Source organism: Ornithorhynchus anatinus, chromosome 21 (assembly GCF_004115215.2).
Source record: "Ornithorhynchus anatinus isolate Pmale09 chromosome 21, mOrnAna1.pri.v4, whole genome shotgun sequence".
Lineage (NCBI taxonomy): Eukaryota > Metazoa > Chordata > Mammalia > Monotremata > Ornithorhynchidae > Ornithorhynchus > Ornithorhynchus anatinus.
The window spans coordinates 18,016,961-18,038,991 of record NC_041748.1 but is presented as its reverse complement, the minus strand read 5'-3'; the positions used below and the strand labels follow the sequence as shown (position 1 = coordinate 18,038,991).

The 22,031-nt window shown below is 45.6% G+C and overlaps 1 protein-coding gene across 7 annotated transcripts in view; it reads right to left on the bottom strand.

The window, feature by feature from the left end:
- Positions 1–22,031, bottom strand: part of ACACB (acetyl-CoA carboxylase beta) — a 126,062-nt gene that overhangs the window by 68,222 nt on the left and 35,809 nt on the right. For all 7 annotated transcript variants that reach the window (XM_029049315.1, XM_029049316.2, XM_001508180.4 and 4 more), the window contains 15 exons: positions 21,200–21,350; positions 20,109–20,212; positions 18,990–19,071; positions 18,045–18,190; positions 15,511–15,661; positions 12,618–12,752; positions 11,438–11,584; positions 10,257–10,445; positions 9,063–9,163; positions 8,326–8,414; positions 8,113–8,237; positions 5,483–5,596; positions 3,354–3,467; positions 2,348–2,437; positions 545–663 (listed from right to left, as the gene is read on the bottom strand). In XM_029049315.1, the coding sequence (XP_028905148.1) occupies positions 545–663; positions 2,348–2,437; positions 3,354–3,467; positions 5,483–5,596; positions 8,113–8,237; positions 8,326–8,414; positions 9,063–9,163; positions 10,257–10,445; positions 11,438–11,584; positions 12,618–12,752; positions 15,511–15,661; positions 18,045–18,190; positions 18,990–19,071; positions 20,109–20,212; positions 21,200–21,350 (1,857 nt within the window). The remainder of the gene's footprint in view (positions 1–544; positions 664–2,347; positions 2,438–3,353; positions 3,468–5,482; positions 5,597–8,112; positions 8,238–8,325; positions 8,415–9,062; positions 9,164–10,256; positions 10,446–11,437; positions 11,585–12,617; positions 12,753–15,510; positions 15,662–18,044; positions 18,191–18,989; positions 19,072–20,108; positions 20,213–21,199; positions 21,351–22,031) is intronic.

Genomic DNA, 22,031 nt, shown 5'->3' with positions numbered 1-22,031 from the left:
CAATCGATTGTATTAATTGAGCACTTACTGTGTGCAGGGCACTGCACTAAGTGCTTGGGAAGGTACCATATAACAAACACAATCCCTGACCAAAATTCACTTAGTTTTGTCACAACCAATTCAGCTAAACACATGGCCGTACACTAGGCAGGCCAACGAATGAAACGTTTTCCAGAGAGGGCATGTCCAGTTGCGGAACCTCCACACAACCAACAAAAAGGCACAGACTAAAGCTCTGGGGACATTTTCCATGATTCCTCTCTACTCCCCTTCTCTAGGTACCACTGCGGTAACTGAGGAAGAAAAAAAAATATTGTTCTGGGTCTCATCACTGACCATCGGGCATAACCTCCATACAGCAAACAAAAATGGTGTAGACTAGACCTTTGGGAACACTTCCCATGAGTCCTCTCTACTCCCCTTCTCTAACTACTGCTGCAGTCACTGATAAAGGAGAAAAATAAACAGAGGAAGAATCATTCCGGGTTCCATCACTGACCACAGGGCTGTAAGATGGGGGGAAAGAGGACAGACCATTTCGTACCGGTTTGGATGAGACGAAGGCAACATGAACTGGAATTCTACTACGCAGGTGCCGTCCGGGAGTTTCCGGTGTTGCAGGCTGTTTAACTCGTAGGCGATGTATCCTCTCCGGACATACACCTGAGGCGGGAGAACGAGACACATCCGCTGCGTGGGCTCGCTCTTGGCCCCACCTCCCACCTTAAAAACCACACGTTGCCCTGAGCCTCTGAGGTGGAGGAGACCAGAAAGGGGTTTAAGGACGAGAGTTGTTCCCTCAGAGGTGAAACAGGGGAGGATGGGAAACTGGAGGGCCAGAGAGACTTCTCATCCCGGGCCTAGGAGTTGCTTGACGAAGCGTCCTCGTGAACATTTCACTCCTTTTCAGATGACTTTAATCAGGTGCCTAGGGTGTGCAGAGCGCTGTTCTGAAAAATGGGCAATGGAGGATAAATCTGACATGACCCTGGGTCCACAGGGGCCCAAAGTCAAATGGATTTAGCAGCCTCCAACACTGCACCCTACTGCCAGGGAGAGGCCAGAGTCCAGTGGGGGCTGTAATTTATTTTTTTTAATCTGTAATTTATTCTATCTTTAATATTTCACTTTATTTGTATTTTTTATTTTATCCGTAATTATTTTCTGTAATTTTTTATCTGTAATTCCGTATTTTATCAGTATTTTTTATTTTATCTAATTATTTTATCTGTAATTCTTTGTTTCATCTCTATTTTTTATTTTACCTAATTGTTTTATCTGAAATTATTTTATTTGTAATTTATTTTTTATTTTACTCAATTATTTGATCTGTAATTCTTTGTTTCATCTGTATTTTTTATTTTATTGAATTATTTTATTTGAAATTATTTGCTCTGTAATTATTTATCTTCTTTATTTTATCTAATTATTTTATCAGTAATTCTGTTTTATCTGTATTTTTATTTTACCTAATTATTTTATCTGAAATTATTTTATCTGTATTTTAATTTTACCTAATTCTTTTATCTGTAATTATTTATAGTTTTTATTTTATCTAATTATTTTATCTCTAATTCTTTTATCTTTATTTTATGTAATTATTTTGTCTGTAATTTTGTCAGAAGCAGCGTGGCTCAGTGGAAAGAGCACGGGCTTTGGAGTCAGGGCTCATGAGTTCGAATCCCAGCTCTGCCACTTGTCGGCTGTGTGACTGTGGGCAAGTCACTTAACTTCTCTGTGCCTCAGTTCCCTCATCTGTAATGGGGATTAAGACTGTGAGCCCCACGTGGGACAACCTGATTCCCCTATGTCTACCCCAGCGCTTAGAACAGTGCTCGGCACATAGTAAGCGCTTAACAAATACCAACATTATTATTATTATTAATTTGTTATATCTGTAATTTGTTATATCTGTAATTTATTTCTATTAATGTCCGTCTCCCCCTTAGACTGTAAATTCACTGTGGGCAGGGAATATGTCTGTTGTATTGTTACATTGTACTCTCCCAAGCGCTTAGGACAGTGCTCTGCACACAGTAAACACTCAATGCATACTATTGATGGATTACCCAACAGAGATCTTGAGTCTCAACAATAAATAAACAAGAAGAGGCCTCGTCTCATTCCAGAGTGATCCACGGGAGAGCATGGAGGAGTGAAGCGCTCGGCTCTTGCTCTTCTGAACTAATAAATATGTCGGTCCTACCTTCTCCAATTCAAACATCTCTCTTGAGAGCGAATATTGCTCACTGGAAGTGTCAAAAGAGGAGGGATGTGGCCCACTTGGGATTCTTAGATTCCAGGTTTGGGTCCGGCTGCTCCCCGAGATTCTCCTTCCCCCACTTACCTCCAAGGAAGCCATGCAGACCACAGGGTTAACGTGGTAGAAAAACATGGGCAGAACATCAAAGATGGTCGTTTCAGACAGGATCAGTTTCTAAAACGGAAGGGAGAACGGGAAAAAACCCTCACCTCTGTTGGAAGTGTAAGCAAACAATTAAATCCACACGAAGAGTGGAGCGGTGTGGAGAGGTTGGCTGTGGGCTTTAGCGCTCAGTATGGTGTTCTGCACATAGTAAGTGCTCAATAAATACCATGAATGTATTGATTTATGACTGAACACTGCCTTTGAAATGGCAACTGGATGGCCACCATCAAAGTCACTCAGGTAAGAGCTACCAGTGCCCAGCAGGTTGTACAAGATTCTTTTTTCCTCCGGGAGACCCTTGATTGAATGGTAATTTCCCAAACACTTCCAATTTATCCATCGGGGTATCTATTGAGCACTTACTGTGCACACAGCACTGCTCTAAGCACTTGGGAGAGTACGGTTCAATAGTCGGTAGACACGATCTCTGCCTTCGAGGGGGTTACAGTGCCTCGTTCCCTCAAGCCATAAAGCCACCTCATTTCCCCACCTCACAATGTCTCTAGAGCTCTGCTTGTTCCCCATATCTTTATCCCAATCACCCCCAAACCTTTCTTCTTTTCCCCCTTGAATTTCCGTGTTCAAACCCCAACCCTGATTTAAAATCGCTTTCCTCCCCCATCAGCTAGTTTAGGAGGGTCTGTGATCCCCTGACTGTCAAATAGAAAAGCATTGTGGCCTAGTGGAAAGGACACAGGCCTATGTGTCAGAGGACCTGGGTTCTAATTCCAGCTCCGCCATATGTCTGCTGAGGGCTCTGGGCAACTCACTCAGCTTCTCTGGGCCTCGGGTCCCCCATCACCAAAATGGGAATTCAATAGCCGTTCTCTCTCCTACTAAGACCGTCAGCCCCACGTGGGCCATGATTATCTTGTATCTGCCCCAATGCTTGCCGATGCGTCTTGGCAAGAAACGCCGTACGTACCTTCAGGTTGTCGGGGCAAAACTGGTGTCCGTATAAGTCGATGGCGGAAAGGAAGATAGACTCTACTTGGTTGTGCCTTAATTCGTAGGAAGGAAGGTGAGAAGCTATCAAAACCTGCAAGGAGAGGAGAAATCAGAGGGGTGTCTTTCAGGTTGAAGGTGGTTCCACTGACGGCAGACTTTACCGGAAGGTGGGGGTGTCGCAGAGAGAATCTCTTGCGCGCTTTGGCCGTGATAATTCAATTGGGCATGGATTCTAGCCTCTGGCTGCCTGTACAGACAAATGGTGAAGATGGGAAAGGTGTGTCCTACCGCCAGCTGAACAAGCCGCTGGAGTTGTTTTTGTAGGAATGAAGAGAGGCAGCATAGCTCAGTGGAAAGAGCCCGGGCTTGGGAGTCGGAGGTCGTGGGTTCTAATCCCACTTGTCAGCTGTGTGACTTGGGGCAAAACACTTCACTTCTCTGTGCCTCAGTTACCTCATCTGTAAAATGGGGGTTAAGACTGTGAGCCCCATGTGGGATAGGGATTGGGTCTAACCAGGTTATCTTGTATCTACCCTAGTGCTTAGTAGGGTGCTTGGCACATAGTAAGCACTTAAGTACCATTTAAAAATAAAATAAAAAATAAAAAACACCAATGCCAAGTAGGGTACTCAGAGTGTCTTAGTAAGGGTCAGAAGGCTCTTGTCCACTTTACTGTGGAAACCAGGGAAAAAGCGAAAACAAGAAATGAGGAAGGAAAAAAAAAAGCCATCTCCTAAATGGTGGGAAAAGAACGGGGAGAGCAGTGGGGAATCTGGAAGCCCAGGACACTTAGAGACCCAAAGATCACTATTCATTCCTTCAATCAATCGTATTGACTGAGTGCTTACTGTGTGCAGAGCACTATAATAACAACAATTCTGGTATCCGTTAAGAGCTTACTATGTTCCAGGCTCTGTACTAAGCACTGGAGTAGGTACAAACTAATTCATTCATTCATTCAGTAGTATTTATTGAGCGCTTACTATGTGCAGAGCACTGTACTAAGCGCTTAGAATGTACAAATCGGCAACAGGTAGAGACAGTCCCTGCCCTTTGACGGGCTTACAGTCTAATCGGGGGAGACAGGCAGACAAGAACAATGGCAATAAATAGAGTCAAGTGGAAGTACATCTCATAAAAACAATGGCAAATGAATAGAATCAGAGTGATGTACATCTCATTAAACAAAATAAACAAAATAAATAGGATGATGAAGATATGTACAGTCGAGCGGACGAGTACAGTGCTGAGGGGGTGGGGCGGGAGAGGGGGAGGAGGAGAGGGAAAGGGGGGAGAAGAGGGTTTGGCTGCGGAGAGGTGAAGGGAGGGTAGAGGGAGCAGAGTACAGTGCTCTGCATCCAGTAAGTGCTCAATAAATATGATTGATTGAATAAATGCTACATTGTACTCTTCCAAGCACTTAGTACAGTGCTCTGCACACAGTAAGCGCTCAGGAAATACGATTGAATGAATGAAAGGGCAGTAAGGCTGAGCCAACATACTGCCACCACCTCCCGTCTCTACTGGTAAAAGCAGGACTAACAATAACAATAATAATAATGATGGCATTTGTTAAGCACTTACTATGTGCCAAGCCCTGTAGTAAGCACTGGGTAGATACAAGCAAATCAGGTTGGACATGGTCCCTGTCCCATATGGGGCTCAAAGTTTTTAGAACAGTATCAGCTTGGACACAGTCCCTGTCCCACATGGAGCTCACAGTCTCAACCCCCATTTTACAGATAACAGCTTAGGTCCAGAGAAGTGAAGTGACTTGCCCAAGGCCACACAGCAGACAAGTGGCAGAGCCAGGATTAGAACCATGACCTTCTGATTCTGATTCCCAAATACTCCACCATGTACTAAGTGCTTGGGAGAGTCAACTATGACAATTCATTCATTAAATCTTATTTATTGAGTGCTTACTGTGGGCAGAACACTGTACTAAATGCTGGGGAAGAACAATTCCGCAACAAATATAAACAGACACATTCCCGGCCCACAACGAGCTGAGAGTCTAGAGGCGGGGGGGACAGACATGAATAGAAATAAATCAAATGTTGTGGGACACGGGGGGCCGGGGGAACAAAGAGAGCAAGTACTTACCTGCCTAGCTCTGAGGGCCACCTTGGAGTGTTCGGTCTTGCTGAGTTGGGTGAGCTCGTTGAGAATGGCCAGCAGCTCGTCGGTCAGTGTGGGATCAGGGCCACACAGCTCATCCTTGGGGAGGGAAACCAAATCTCGGGTTGGCTTTCCTTCCCACGACGGAAGCTACCGAGCATCTCTACCCCAAAACACTTACCCTGGATACATGAACACAGCTAGGTTGAGGTGGATGAATCCAAACCCTCGGCTTAGCAATCTGTCGGTAGGTAACTAGCGAGTGCCTGTTTGGTTCTAAGTGCCCAGAGGACACCGTTAAATTAACAGACATGATGCCGACCCTCAGAAACCTACCATCTAGTGGAGGGGACAGACACTAAAATTGGACCGGAGAGGCAACCAGGCATAAAGTTATGTGATGATGATAATAATGAGTGTAGTATGTGCCAAGCACTGTTCTAAGCGCTGGGGAAGATAAAAGGTAATAAGGTTGAACACAGTCGCTGTTCCACATGGGGCTCACAGTCTTAATCCCCATTTTCCAGATGAGGGGCACATAGAAGAGAAGAGACTTGCCCAGGATTACAGAGCAGATATGTGGCAGAGCCGGGATTAGAATCCTCTGACTCCCAGGCCCATGCTCTTTCCACTAGATCTGCTGCTTCCCATGTACGTAAGTGACTTGGGGAGAAGGGGTAGGGCTTTTTTTTTTCTTTTTTAATGCTATTTGTTAAGCACTTACTACGGGCCAAGCACTATTCTACGTTCTGGGTATATACAAATTAACCAGGAACAGTCCCTGTTCCACATGGGGCTTAGAATCTAAGTAGAAGGGAGAACAGGGATTGAATCTCCATTCTGCAGGTGTAGAAACTGAGGTCCAGAGAAATTAAGTGACTTGCCCAAGGTGACTAAATAGGTACTTAGTGGGCTACAGTTCTCAAAGTTCATGATGTAGGGGAGGAGATGGGAAGGGGAGATGAGAGACCATTAAATGGCCTAGTGGAAAAAACCATGGGTTTGGGAGTCAGAGGACCTGGGTTCTAATTCCAGCTCTGCCACTTGTCTGCTGTGTGACCTTGGTCAAGTCATTCACTTCTCTGTGGCTCAGTTCCCTCCTCTGTAAAATGGGGATAAAAACTGTGAGCCCTACGTGCGACAGGGACCGTGTCCAACCCAGTTATCCTGTATATATCCGAACACCTAATACAGCTCCTGGAATGTAGTAAGCATTTAACAAACACCACAATTATTATATTGTACTCTCCCCAGTGCTTAGTACAGTGTTTTGTGCATGGTAAGTGCTCAATAAATACGACTTAATGAATAAATGACCATTATTATGTTTCCCAAAGGCTTCTGCCTCTAGTGTCCCAGCATGTTATCAAAGAACCATCAAATGTCCAACCTTAAGATCAATAAGTTTCTGAGGAACAGCAACAACAAATGGAATATCAGGGATGCTGATACGGAAAAAGTGGGGGGCTGGGATCTATTATGCTTTCCCAAGCACTCAGTATAGTGCACTGCACAATAAAGGCACTCACTAAATACTACTGATGGACTGACTCCTCTCAGAGGGCATTGAAAAAGGAGTCATTCACCAGAACTGCTTAAACGTATTGCCTCTTTTTTTAAATTATATTTCTTAAGTGCTTATTATTTGTCAAACACTATTCTAAGCCCTGGATAAGGGTTAATTCGGTCAGACACAGTCCCTGTCCCACTCAGGGCTTAAGGTCCAAGTAGGAAGGAGAACAGGTACACCTGAGGAAACAGAGGCCCAGAGAAGTTAAGTCACTTGCTCAATGTCACACAGAAAGCAATTCGCAGCCAGGATTAGAGCCCAGGTGCTCCTGTCTCTCAGATCTGTGCTCGCTCCACTAGGCCATGCGGTTTCTCTTTTAATAATCCTCACGATCGTGGTATTTATTAAGCACTTATAAGCTAAGTGCTGAGATAAATGTGAGAAAAGTCAGATTGGCCCCAGTCCCTGTCCCACATGGGGCAATCTAAGAGGGAAGGAGAACGGGTATTTTCTCCCCACTTTACGGGTGAGCACGATGAGGTGCTGAGAAGTCACGATCTGGTCAAGATCACAGAACAGTCCAGTGGCAGAACTGCGACTACGACTTAATTCTCCTGACTCTCAGTCCCGTGCTCTTTCCGTTAGGCTTCCCGGCCTTATGGCATTTTTTAAATGGAATTTTTTTGAGGACTTACTCTGTGCCAGGCACCGTACTAAGTACTGGGGTAGGTACAAGATAGTCAGGTTGGACCCAGTCCCTGTCCCACAGGGGGCTCACAATCTTAATCCCCATTTTCCAGATGAGGGAACTGAGGCACAGAGCAATGAAGTGACTTGTCCAAGGTCAAAAAGCACACAAGAGGTGGAGCCAGTATTAGAACCCAGGTCCTCTATCTGCCAGGTCTGTGCTCTTTCCATTACCACTTCTCTTAGTAGTAACAGTATTCATGGAGCACCCACTTGGTACATGGACTGTACTAGGCATTTGGGAAGCACATAGTAAAGAAACGACTCTTACCCAGATTACAAAAGAGCTTACACTCTAATAGGGGTGAGATGGACATACGGCTGTTGATATCCAAAAGGAAATGGCTTGTCAACTTACAATTAACATGGTCACCAGCAGGTTCTTCTTGGCCACTTGGGCATGTGAGAAAATACAGTCCAGCACTTGAGACATATCCGGTTTGAACTGTTCCCTGAGGTTGATGACACATTTGTCATAGTGTGCTACAAAGAGAGGAAAGGGCAAGGAGTCAGACTGCGAACCAGCAACATGCTGCTGGATTTTCTTCAGACAGGAATGTTATAGTCTTGCCTTGTTGAAAATTATGTTCAACTTGTAGGTATTTTCTTAATAACTCCAACACCACTGCTGTCATATAGCCACGTGTTCCACTGCGGTACCTGGGGGGAAATGAATGGGGGCACTGTTAATTGGTCACGAAGTAGTGTTAAGTCAGAGTTTTATGGTTGCATTAAAATAAAAATACCCAGTAGAACGAGCCCAGGAGACTCCACTCATTTCTGTCCTGCCTTTTTTTTTTTTGAGTGTGTTAGAACTTACTATGTGTCAAACACTATTCTAAGGGCTGGGGTAGATACAAGTTAATTACTTTGGACAGTTCCTGTCCTGCATGGGGCTCGAGGTTTAAGTAGAAGGGGAGAACAGGAGAACTGAGGCATGGAGAAGTGAAGTGACCCACTCAAGGTCATACAAAGGACAATCGGCAGAGCCGGGAGTAGGAGCCGGTTCCTCTGACTCCCACGCCTGGGTTCTTCCCACTAGAATATGCCGCTTCTCTACTTTAAACAATTTTGAAAAGGGAAAGCATTCAACTGATACCCTTATTAGTGACTCAGTGCATAAAAACACATAAGCCTTTTCATGTATTTCCCAATGATTGTTATATTAACTGGTTTGCGATGGATAAGACCACTGAAAGACAAGTTGGAATTGTGGTGTTGTTGACTCTAGAAGCACCCAGGGGCCAAAATTTACTAAATTGGCTTCCTTTTGTTTAACTCTCCTACTCGAAGGGCTCCCAGATTTACCTCTGGACTAGCTGCACAATGCTTTGCGTGTTCATGAAGAAAACTTCTCTATCCGCCTTCCGCTGCAAGGTGGCGGCATGGCAGTCCAACACGTTTGCTATCTACAATCGGGGGGAAAAAAAGTCATCAAGTGCTTAGTAAGCAAGTTATCTTGGAGGGACATAAAAATACTAATCGCAGCATTGATCGGGTGCCTACTGGTTGTGAAACACTGTAGTAAATGCTGCAAAAGTAAAAATCAATCGATGAATGGCATTTACTGAGCACTTACCGTGGGCAAAGGACTGTACCAAGCAATTAGAAGAGTATGACAGAATTAGGAGACACACTCCTTGCCCATAATGAGCATACCAAACAAGTTCCACACTCCCTGCCCTCATAGAGCTTACAATTTAATGGCTGAATCAATGGCATTTGAGTGCTTACTATGTGCAGAGCACTATATTAAGCACCTTGGAGAGAACGATACAATAGAGTTGAAAGGCCTGCTGTCTGCTTGCAGTCTAAAGGGGGACATGGACATTACAGTAAATAAATGACAGATAGGTTCACGGAGCATCTCTCCCAGGCTTCATGTCAGACCAGTTTTAAGTCTCCAGAGCCTCTCTGATGATGAACGCCCAGCCCCGTCTGCCCTGAATTTCACCACCGAAGTGGAAGAAATCGATTTCCACTTTCCCAGCATCCTGATCCACTCCATCTTAAGCTAAAAAAAAAGAATCCATCGGGAGGCAGACCCAGAGGGCATCAGGAAGTCCAAATGGGGTGAAAAGTCATCAGGTGATCCTCAAGATCGAGGGTTCATCAATAATAATAGCGATATCTGTTAGGCATTTAGTATGTGCCAGGCACTGTACTAAGCAGCAGGGTAGATACAAGCTAATCGGATTAGAAACAGCCCATGTCAGTCAATCATATTTACTAAGTGCTGGGAAAGTACAACACAACAATTAAACTCCCTGCCCACCATGAGCTTTCCCACAGGGGCTCACAGTCTTAATCCCCATTTTCCAGATGAGATAACTGAGGCCCAGAGAAGTGAAGTGACTTGCCCAAGGCCCCCCAGCAGACAAGTGGAGGAGCTGGGATTAGAACCCAGGTCCTTCTGACTCCCAGGTCCGGGTTCTCTCTGCCGGGCCACGCTGCCTCCCAACTTGTAACGGTGATGAGACTTTCCCCCAGTGCCACTTTTACCTGTTGGCTGGGGAACTGGCAGAGTACAGAGGTGATGTTACTCGCGTACTGGGCCATCACTTTGCGGACCGACTTCTCCACGGAGGGCGGGATCCGGCCGGACACGCTGGTCATAATCTCCTGCAACTCCAGGAGGGGCAAGGAAGGGTCTCGCAGAGTCACTAGCAGCTTGGACACCCATTCTTTGATCTGACGGGAGCAAGGAATACCATTTCTTCACTCTGGTCGGATGGGCTTTATGATGTCCGTTAGATCCTTTCATTTATCATAATAATAATTCTGCCGTCTGTTAAGCACCTACCATCTGCCAGGAATTGTACTAAGCGCTGTCATGCTGGACACAGTCCCTGTCCCTCAAGGGGCTCACAATCAATCCCATTATACAGATGAGGAAACTGAGGCAAAGAGAAGTGAAGTGACTTGCCCAAGGTCACACAGCAACAAGTGGCAGATCCGGGATTACAACTCATGACCTTCTGACTCCCAGGCCCGGGCTCTATCCACTATGCCATGCTGCTTCTAATTAAGCAATTTTAAAAAAAAAAAGGTATCTGTTGAGAGCTTATTATGTGCCAAGCACTGTCCTAAGCATTAAGCCACTTTTAAAAAAAAAAAGGTATCTGTTGAGAGCTTACTATGTGCCAAGCACTATTCTAAACATTGGGGTTTGGTATGCGTTTAGCAGGTTGGACCAGGTCTCTGTCCCACATGGGACTCGCAGTCTAAGTGGGAGGGAGGAGGATTTAATCTCCATTTTACAGATGAGGTAACCCAGGCACAGAGACATTAAGTGACTTCCCCAAGGCCACACAGCAATTGAGAGAACTGGGATTAGATCCTCCGACTCCCAGGCCTGGGCTCTATCCACTAGGCTACGCTGCTTCTCGACCATTTACCTCAGAGCACCCTAATATACCACACTGAAAAATAAAAACCATTAGGAAGGCTCTGATAATGAAAAATCTAAGATGTTACCAAAAGGTCACTTTTGATGATTCAAGGAAGAAGTGTTTTTTCTGTGATGGACTTAAAGGATGTTATTTTACTAAGATATATCACAAGGTGATAACGACTCCATAAGCTTTGTTCTACCCCTTATTTGAGCAAGACCCTAGGGTCCAATCCATTTGAATCTCTTAGCTCTTCAGTTGCTAATGCTATTTCAGAGACATGCTCTTCACCTTTGCACTGAAAATAGGTTCTGGCAAGCAGTAGCCATTCATGACGTTGGTCAGATTCTCTAGCACATTGTGGAAAACCTGGTGCAATTTCTCCCCCATAATAGGCAAGGTTTGCTGGGCAGGGAGGTTTCCTGTGAATGGTTCAGCCTGTCGGGAAATACGGGAGAGAAGAGACAAGTTGGACGTAATGAAACACACAAGTCACTCCTTAGACTGACCTGGCCAATTTCAAACAGACACACCACTAAACACCTAGGAAAGGGAAAAAAAACCGATTCCTATCAGTACTGATATAAGCTCGTCCTCTGCACCATAAGTTTGTTGTAGACAGGGAACGTGCCAATCAAATAAATAAATTTATTTATTTATTGCTATTGTTTTTGTCTGTCTCCCCCGATTAGACTGTAAGCCCGTCAATGGGCAGGGATTGTCTCTTTCTGTTGCCGAATTGTATATTCCAAGCGCTTAGTACAATGCTCTGCACATAGTAAGCGCTCAATAAATACTATTGAATGAACTCAGTTACACTGTACTCTTCCCAAATGCTTAAGAGAGTGCTCTGCATACAGTAAGAGCTCAGTAAATATCATTTATTGGTATAAATTCCATTAATACCATACCATACACACCATTAATAGTATAAATATCACTGATTAATGATATTCACCTCGTGCCTGCTCACTGCAGGCCACTGAATGGAGCACTGGGAAAAAGACAACAGAATCACAAAACGTGTTCCCTGCCTAGAGGGACCTTACACCAAAACCAACTGAGAATGACCAAACTGATATCCATCAGAAGGTTTTCTCCATCACCAAGTCTCTTTGGAAAAGTCAAGAAATAATGCATTTTCCAATGGTTATTTTTCTGAGTCACGAATAAATCACATTCATTTCCCAATCGCCTACTGATGTTCTCCACTCATTTTCTACTGATAGTTTCTACTACCGGGCAAATGAACTTAAAAGGTCAGATGGAAGGGTGATTTAACCAAACTCAACGTTAGCCTTTGTAGTTGTTTGGGGGGTTTTTTGGTAAAGCGCGCTATAAACATTAAATTCTCAGACAGGAATTCAAATTGTGACATCAAATTGGCCAAATATGTTTCACAGAGAATTCTTTGAGGGGAGGGGACTAAGCAGGCAGTGGAAGCCATTGTCGTGGCAGCCACAGGGCTTACCGGGTGGACTTTGGATGGGTCATCCAATTCCAGTCTGGCCACTGAGCACCCTGCCTCCAGCACCGCTCCAGGGCGCTTTACGTAGTAGACCCGGCCGCTTTCTTGGACGTTCAAGGTCATGATCATTTTCATCACCTGTTTTGCAGAGGAAGAAAATAACAACATCAATGGTATTTGTTGAGCACTTACTCTGTGCCAAGCACGGTTCTAAGCTCTGGGGTAGATACTAGTTAATCAGGTTGGACAGAGTCCCTGTCACACGTGGGGCTCACAGTCTTAAACCTCCATTTTACAGATGAGGGAACTCTGGCCCAGAGAAGTGAAGTGACTTTGGTCACACGGCAGACACGTGATGGAGTCGGAATTAGAACTCAGGTCCTCTGACTTCCAGACCCATGTTCTTTCCATTAGATCTCGCTGCTCCTCTGCCGGGTGATCTTGGGCAAGTCACTTCGCTTCTCTGGACCTCAGTTTCCTCATCTGTAAAATGGAGGGTTAGATATCTGTTTGTCCTCCTTTAAACTGTGAGTTCTATATGGGACAGAGGCTTTGTCCGATCTGATTATTGCCTTTCTATCTCCAGCACCTAGAAGATTCCTTGGCACATAATAAGTGCTTGAAAAAAATATGGGTTTTATTATCGCATGTGTTTGTGAAAGGGAAAGGAACCTCCACCGCAGCCGCGGGGGCAGCCAAAAGCGCCATCTCCACAGCAAAGGACCGGGCCCGGCCCCAAAGGACTCCCAGGGTGACTAGGTACGAGCCAAAATGGACCGGGAGGAAGGGAGGGACAGATGGCCGCCTCCCCTCTCCCTCCTTGACACGGCTTCCCTGAAGGAACGGTGGGAGCACGGGGCTCCGGGGGAAGAGGCCGCACTCTGTCTTGGGTTCTAATCCCGCCTCCGCCACTTGGCAGCTGGATGACCTTGGGCAAGTCAATGGTATCTGTTCAGCGCTTACCATGGGCCAGGCACTGCCCTAGAATAATGATGGTACTTGTTAAGTGCTTACCATGAGCCAGGCACTGCACTGATGACTATGATGGTATTTGTTAAGCGCTTACTATGTGCCAGGCACTGTGTTATAATAAAGATGGTAAGCGCTTAACAAATACCATCATAGTCATCAGTGCAGTGCCTGGCACATGGTAAGCGCTTAACAAATACTATGTGCCAGGCACTGTACTAGAATAATGATGGTATTTCTTAAGCGCTTACCATGTGCCAGGCACCGGACTAGAATAATGATGGTATTTGTTAAGCGCTTACTATGTGCCAGGCACCGGACTAGAATAATGATGGTATTTGCTAAGCGCTTACGAAGTTCCAAGCACTGCACTAGAATAATGATGGTATTTGTTAAGCGTTTACTATGTGCCAGGCACTGCACCAGAATGATGGAATTTCTTAAGCGCTTATTATGTGCCAGGCACTGCCCTAGAATAATAACATTTCTTAAGCGCTTACCATGTGTCAGGCACTGTATTAATAATAATGATGGTATTTGTTGAGCTCTTATGTGCAAGGCACCGCTCTAGAATAATGATGATATTTCTTAAGCACTTACTATGCTCCAAGCACTGCCCTAGAATAATGATGGTGTCTGTTAAGCGCTTACCCTGTGCCAGGCACTGCACTAGAATAATGATGGTATTTGTTAAGCGCTTATCATGTGTTGGGCACTGTACTAATAATAATGATGGTATTTGTTAAATGCTTACCATGTGTCAGGCACTGTACTAATAATAATGATGGTATTTGTTAAGTGCTTACTAGGTGCCAGGCACTGTACTAGAATAATGATGGTTTTTCTTAAGTGCTTACTAGGTGCTAGGCACTGCACTATAATAATGATGATATTTGTTAAGTTCTTACTATGTGCCAGGCACTATACTAAGCGCTGGGGGTGGGGGGGAGCGCTGCAAGTTCATTATGTGACCTTGGGCAAGTCACTTCACTTCTCTGGGCCTCAATTCCCTCACCTGGAAAATGGGGATGAAGACTGGGAGCCCCACGGGGGACACCCCGATGGCCCCCAGCACTTAGAGCGGTGCTTGGCACATAGTAAGCGCTTAATGATGATGATAATGATGGTATTTGTTAAGTGCTCACTATGTGCCAAGCACTGTTCTAAGCACTGGGGGGGGGGGGGAATGCAAGGTGATCAGGTTGTCTCATGTGGGGCTCCCAATCTTCATTCCCATTTTCCAGATGAAGTCAATGAGGCCCAGAGAGGTGAAGCGACTTGCCCACAGTCACCCAGCTGACAAGCGGGGGAGCTGGGATTAGAACCCATGACCTCTGACTTCCAAGCCGAGTCGCGCTGCTTAAGAAATGCCATCGTCATCATCATTATGTTAAGTGACTTGGGCAAGTCACTTTAGTTCTCTGTGCCTCAGTTACCTCATCTATAAAGTGGGGATTAACTGTGAGCCTCACGTGGGACTCCACTCCACACAAAAGATGAATGGATCACAAAACCTATGCACAACCACCTCTAAGTAATTAGATTGGGGAGTCCCTCTGAATCTAGCAATGACCTTCCTCACACCAACCCCAAAATACAGCAAACTGGAAAACCAGCAAAACTGAATCCGATTCTGCTGTCCGTGCAACGCGTCAGGGAGAGAATCCACCCACCCCTGGGAGTCCCGGGGCCTGGGACCTGGGTTCTAATCTCGGCTCCACCAACTCCTCTGCTGTGTGAACTTGAACCAATCACTTCCCTTCTCCGGACCTCAGTTCCCTCCTCTGTAAAATGGGGATTAAGAAGGTGAGCCCCATGCGGAACAGGGACCGTGTCCAACCTTAGTGCAGTGTCTGACACATAGTAAGCGCTTATCGAATACCAGAATAACAAAGCAAGCGAGTCAAACTTTCAGCCTCCGGATCACCTCTATCTCCGCAAAGCTGTTTCCAGCCACCACATGGCCTCCATCCTCCACCGTATACTGCAGCAGTTTCCCGGCAGAAGGCGACCTCAGGACCGTCGGGTCATTCTCCTTCTCAAACACGCACGTTTTGTTGCCAATCGTGATTCGATAACTGCAGGCAGGGAAGGAATTGAGGCACACAAGTCCACCATCAATCATATTCAAGGTCGGCAAACCTGACTCAATGCCACGGAAGGTTGGCAAGTGAAGATAATAGTTACGATATTTGGTAAGGGCTTACTATATGCCGGGCACTGTACTGAACGCTGGGGTGGATGTAAGCAAATCGGGTTGGATACACGTGAGGCTCACAGTCTCAATCTCCATTTTCCAGACGAGGTAACTGAGGTCCAGAGAAGTGAAGTGACTTGCCCTCGGTCACACAGCAGACAAGTGGCGGAACGGGGATCAGAACCCATGACCTGATTTTCCGGCAAAGGACTGCCAGAAAGCTTTCAGTTAGTGAGGAGAGCCTGGAAATGCTTTCAGGCAATTCAGCTCCGCCACTCATCTGATGTGTGACCTTGGGCAAGTCATTTTACTTCTCTGGGACTCAATTCCCTCACCTGTAAAATGGGGATTAAGCCAATGAGCCCCACTTGGGACATGGACTGTGTCCAACCTGATTAGCCTGGATCTACCCCAGTACTTAGTATAGTGCCTGGCACATAGTAAATGCTTAACAAATACCATTATTATTAATAACAACAAATACCATTTAGAAAAAAAACAAAAACCTCAAATCTGCTAATGCTGTGCCCTAGCGAGAGGGATGACTCAGAGATTCAAGCTTCAAGACATTTTTCTCCTCTGAAGCTGGTGTTTGACCTAGAGGACCAGAGTCACAAGGCACTGGGTAATTCCCAGGTTAAAAAGTTACAGGTGTTAAAGGGGTGGTATAGGGGAGAATTTAAAATTGAAAGTACAAAAATAGGAAATATCAAATATTAAAACGGAATTTGGGTCGTGGGAACTATTCAGGAAGAAAATGGCATTTTATTCCAGGTGTGGCGCACTCCTCTACCCTCTAGCCCAAAGGCTCACTCCATAACTCAGTCAACTCAATCATACTCACACCCAAAAACTACCCTTCTGAAACCCTGAGATCTCTTCCAATTCAGAACCTAGGTAGATGAACATTATTAATTGCGGCTGCCTTTTTTGAAGACAGAATAATTCTATCCACAGGTGCGAGGGTGTTTAAAAAGGCTATAGTGCAATCCATTCCAGGTAAGAGGCCTTACAGAAATCCAATAGACCATAAACTCCTGCAGACTGTCAGATCGTTCTGGCCAGGAAATCTGTCTACCAACTCTGTACTCTTCCAGGTGCTTAGTACAGTGCTCTGCACAGAGAAAGCACTCAATAAATACGACTGATTGACAGAGAGAGGTATCGGGTGTGTGTCTTCTGTTGTACTTTCCCAAGCGGTTAGTGCTATGCTTTTTTCTGAACTGTACTTTCCAAATGCTTAGTACAGTGCCCTGCACACAGTCGGCGCTCGCTAAATACGACAATGAATGAATGCTGGGTGTTGCCCTCAGACGATGCTCAGTGACTTCCATTATCGTCACGTGATGGTTGTTCGGTGTTGAGGTGGGGGGCAGGACCCTCACAACAAAGCCCCTTTCTCTCTCATCTACCTTTGGATCTCCCCTTCCAGAAGCTTCTGCTCGAGTTCAGCAACTTCAACCTCATTACCACCTGCCAGGCGGAGTCATCTGCTAATCAATCAATCGATCAGTCGTATTTATTTAGTTCTTACCATGTGGATGGCACACTTGGGAGAATACAATAGAACAGAGTTGATAGGAAAGTTCCCTGCCCATAGTGAGCTTACTGTCTAGAGGGGGAGAAAGATGTTAATAGAAATAAATTGCAGATATGGACGGTAGTGCTGTGGAGCTGAGGAGAGGAGAATAAGGGTGCAACTCCAAGTGCCAGGGTGATACCGAAGGGAGTGGATGAGGAAATAAGGGCTTAGTTGGGGAAGGTCTCTTGGAGGAGATGAGCTTTTAATAAGGCTTTGAAGGTGGGGAAAAGCGATGGGTATGTTTCTAACAACTCTGTTATAGTTTACTCACCTAAGTGTTTACTACGGTGTTCTGCATACAGTAAGCTGTCAATAAATATGATTGATGGATGGATTAATCTGTCAGATATGAAAGGGGGTGGGAGGGAACGTTCCAGACCAGAGGTAGGGCATGGGTGAGAGGTCTCCGTGAGAACCCGGGCTTGGGAGTCAGGAGGACCTGGGTTCTAATCTCAGCTCTGCCACTTGCCTGTTATGTGACCTTGTGCAAGACACTTCACTTCTCTGTGCCTCGGTTCCCTCATCTATAAAATGGGGATTAATACTATGAGCCCCAAGTGAGACAGGATGTGTCTCCTACCTGATTATCTTGTACCTGATTATCTACCCCAGTGCTTAGAACAGTGACTGGCACATGGTAAGCCCATTACAGGGACCCATTTCAAAAAGACAAAAGACTTACCTATCGATTTCTTCTTTCATGTACGTGGTGTAACTGTTCCCATCATATGACAGAAGCAATCCCCCGTCATTCAGCCTGTGAGCATCTATCTCGATGTGACCGTCGTTCATTATGAGGACAAACATAGTGAGAGACTGACGGGCCACCTGTGGAGAAAGTTCGGCACGCAATATTACAATGGCAGGATGCCATCTCCGCAGCAGTGGTCCTGTTCATCATTCCTCCAGAGATCCATTTTTCACCCTTCACCTACTAGTTAATACTAATAATAATGATGGAACTAGCTATGACCTGGGTTTCCCAGCTCTGCTCCCCAAACCTCTCCAGAGCTTGACTGAATGCCAGGGCACCTGAGGAAATGTGTTTCAAGGAATAACCCCAATAAGACCCTTGAGCCCCCAGCTGAACTGTAGCTCCTGGAGGACAGGGATAAACTAATTTTTTTTTTTCTTTTAAATGGTATTTGTTAAGCACTTCCTATGTTCCAGGCGCTGTAAGCACTGGGGTCAATACAAGCTAATCAGGTTGGACATAGTTCCTGTCAGTGAGTCTCATCTGAGAAGCAATATGGCCCAGTGGAGAGAGCATAGGCCTGGGAGTCAGAAGGACCTGGGTTTTAATCCTGGCTCCATTACTTGTCTGCTGTGTGACCTTGGGCGAATCACTTCACTTCTCTGGGCCTCAGTTACCTCACCTGGAAAATGAGGATTAAGACTGTGGGCCCCTTTTGGGACAGGGACTGGGTCCAACCCAATATGTTTGCATCCACCCCAGCATTTAATACAGTGCCTAGCACATAATAAGCACTTAAATACCACAATTATTATTATTATTATGTCACTACTTTATGCTGTACTTTCCAAGCACCTAGATTTTGAGCTTTACAATTTTCGGTCCTTTTTCCAGCTCCCAGCGGGTAGGGGGAGAACCTCCAGTAGTATTTACCTTGAGAGTATATTTGACGCCATCATAAATAAGCTCTACATCTACAATGTTTAAAAGAGATGCGGCTGGGAGAACCTGGCCCCTGAAAGACAAGAAGGCAGAGAGCATCCCCAAGCAAAAAAGGTCAACCATCGAGGACTTAACTTTATACCGATAACCTCAAAATCCTGGTCCTGAACTTCCCCTCTGGAATGTTCTAAAGAGATTCTTGAGTGAGTGACCGGTTTTGAGGCTGAATCAACCAGAGGTAGGTGATAAGTATCTCATTCATTTCATTCACTCAATAGTATTTACTGAGTGCTTACTATGTGCAGAGCTCTGTATTAAGCGCTTGGAATGCACAATTCGGCAACAGATAGAGACAATCCCCGCCCAATGATGGGCTCACTCCAATAGGACTGGACATCTTTGAGAATTAAAAGACCGGGGGGCAATCCAGGGGACACAAGGTTCAAAAATCAGATGACGGGGGCTAGAAATCCAACCACCTCACCGAGGTGCCTCTTTCACAAAATACTCTCCGAGTGCTCAGGACAGTGCTCTGCACACGGAAGGTAATCGAAAACTACAGCTGGTTGCGAAGCGGCGTGGCTCAGTGGAAAGAGCCCAGGCTTGGGAATCAGAGGTCATGGGTTCGAATTCCAGCTCTGCCACTTCTCAGCTGTGACTTTGGGCAAGTCATTTAACTTCTCTGTACCTTGGTTACCTCATCTGTAAAATGGGGATTAAGACTGTGAGCTTCATATGGGACAACCTGATTAACCTGAACCTACCCCAGCGCTTAGAACAGTATTTTGCACATAGTAAGCGCTTAACAAATACCAACATTATTTATTATTATTTACTGATATAAATAGGACCAAGCATTGTATCTTGTGGAAAGTAACTATAGGCTGTTACCTACAAGCTGCTGGGCTGTTAGCTCCTTGAGGGCAGAGCTCTTATCTACTAATGCCATGAACTTGACCAAGCGCTTAGGATAGTGTTCCGCAGAAAGTGCTCAATAATCATTATCGTTCATTGACAAACTAGCCCCCAAAATTTCCTTAGAGGATTCACAGTGACACGCACTATAACCCCTAGCTAATTAGGAAAAGACTAATTGATAGCACACGGTACCTTTCAAGGGAGTGCAAGAAGTCGGTCATACAGGTTCTGAACAAGGCGTCGGCTACATTCAAGGCTCCGCAAACGACCCCAAGCATGATGTCGGGCTTCTCGGCCTAGGGGCAAATTTCTTTTTCAGTACACAAGGGACCACGGTCTGTCGGGTAGAGAGCAAGTCCAGCAAAAACAGCAAACGGGGCCTGTACTGTAACTCTTTGTGGGCAGAAAACATGTCTAAAATCCGCCCTTTCCTTGCCATCCGAACTGCTACCACATTCACGCAAGCACTTATCCTTTCCCGCCTTGATTGTCGGATCAGCCTCTTCGTTGACCTCTCGGCCTCCCGTCTCTCCCCACTCCAGTCCCTATTCCACTCTGCTGCCCGGGTCATCTTCCTTCAAAAATGTTTCCCCCCTCCTCAAGAAACTCCAGCGGCTGCCCATCCACCTCGACATCAAGCAAAAACTCCTCACGATTGGCTTTAGAGAATTCAATCCCCTGCCCCCTCCTACCTCACCTCGCTACTCTCCTACAACTCAGCCCACGCACTTCATTCCTCTGGTGCTAACCTTCTCACTGTACCTCCATCTCATCTACCTCACCACCGACCTCTACCCCACATCCTACCACTGGCCTGTAATGCCCTCCCTCCTCAAAATCAGACAAATAATTGCTCTCCCCCACTTCAAAGCCTTATTGAAGGCATATCTCCTCCAAGAAGCCTTCCCCGAGCACATCCTCCTCTCCTCTTCTCCCACTCCCTTCTGCGTCAACCTAACTTGTTCCCTTCATTCAGCCTTTCTCCCATCCCCACAGCACATATGAATGTCTGTAATTTATGTACATTAAATGTCCACCTCCCTAGACTGTGAGCTCATTGTGGGCAGGGAAGGTGTCTATTTGTTGCTGTATTGTCCTCTCCCAAGTGCTTAGTACAGAGCTCTGCACACCATAAGAACTAGATAAATACAACTGAATGAATGAATGTCTACCAACTCTGATGTACTATTCTCTCCCAAACACTTAGTAAGTGCTCCGCATTTAGGATGCTCTCAATATAAATACCACAGATTGACAGACTGAAGTTGGTTCTAGTGTCTTACCTGGACCCTCTCTGCGATAAGGTAATCCAACCATCCAGTGTCAATGTCGTTGCCTTGGAAGCTTTCGGTTTCTAGTAGGTTAATAAGATATTCTACGGTGGTGCGGAAATCCCCACGGATGGACAGTTCTTTCAGGGCCACCACCATGTTCCTTTTTAAAAATACACATTTGTTCTTAAAACGCCAATGTATTATAGATGCATCACCTCAAAATCAGTTTGAGTCCCTCAAAGCATTTCACATCTCTTAACTTCATTCATCCCCACAACAGAGCTATCCCACTATTCCCATCATATGGATGATGTAATCGAGGCAAAGAGAAGCACCTGCCCAATATCATAAGGCTGACCCGACGGTAGGGCTGATCCGGAACTCAACTCTCCCAGCCCTCGGTCAAATGCTTTTTCCATCACAAACATGTCCCACAGATACAAAGTAGGAAGTGAAATCGGGGAGCGGCAATTATCCAGTGACTTTGAAGGGGCAGAGAGCCAAACCTGGAGTCCTTCAGACTCACAGCAAAATTCCCCCATTCATTTGTCAGTCAACCACTTCACTGTAGGCCTGACGTAGGTGTGTAATTTAAAGGAATAGCAATGGATCTTCGAAAAGGACAGAGCTGGATATTTCACCATTTTGACAAGAAGCAGTGTGGTCAAGCAGAAAAAGCCCAGGCTGGGAGTCAGAAGGACCTAGGTTCTAATTCCAGCTCTGCTGCTTGCCTGCTGTGGCCTTAGGCAAGTCTCTTCATTTCCCTGAGCTTCAATTCCCACAGGTGTAAAATGGGAGTTAAAACTATGAGCCCAATGTGGGACATGGACTGGGTCCAATC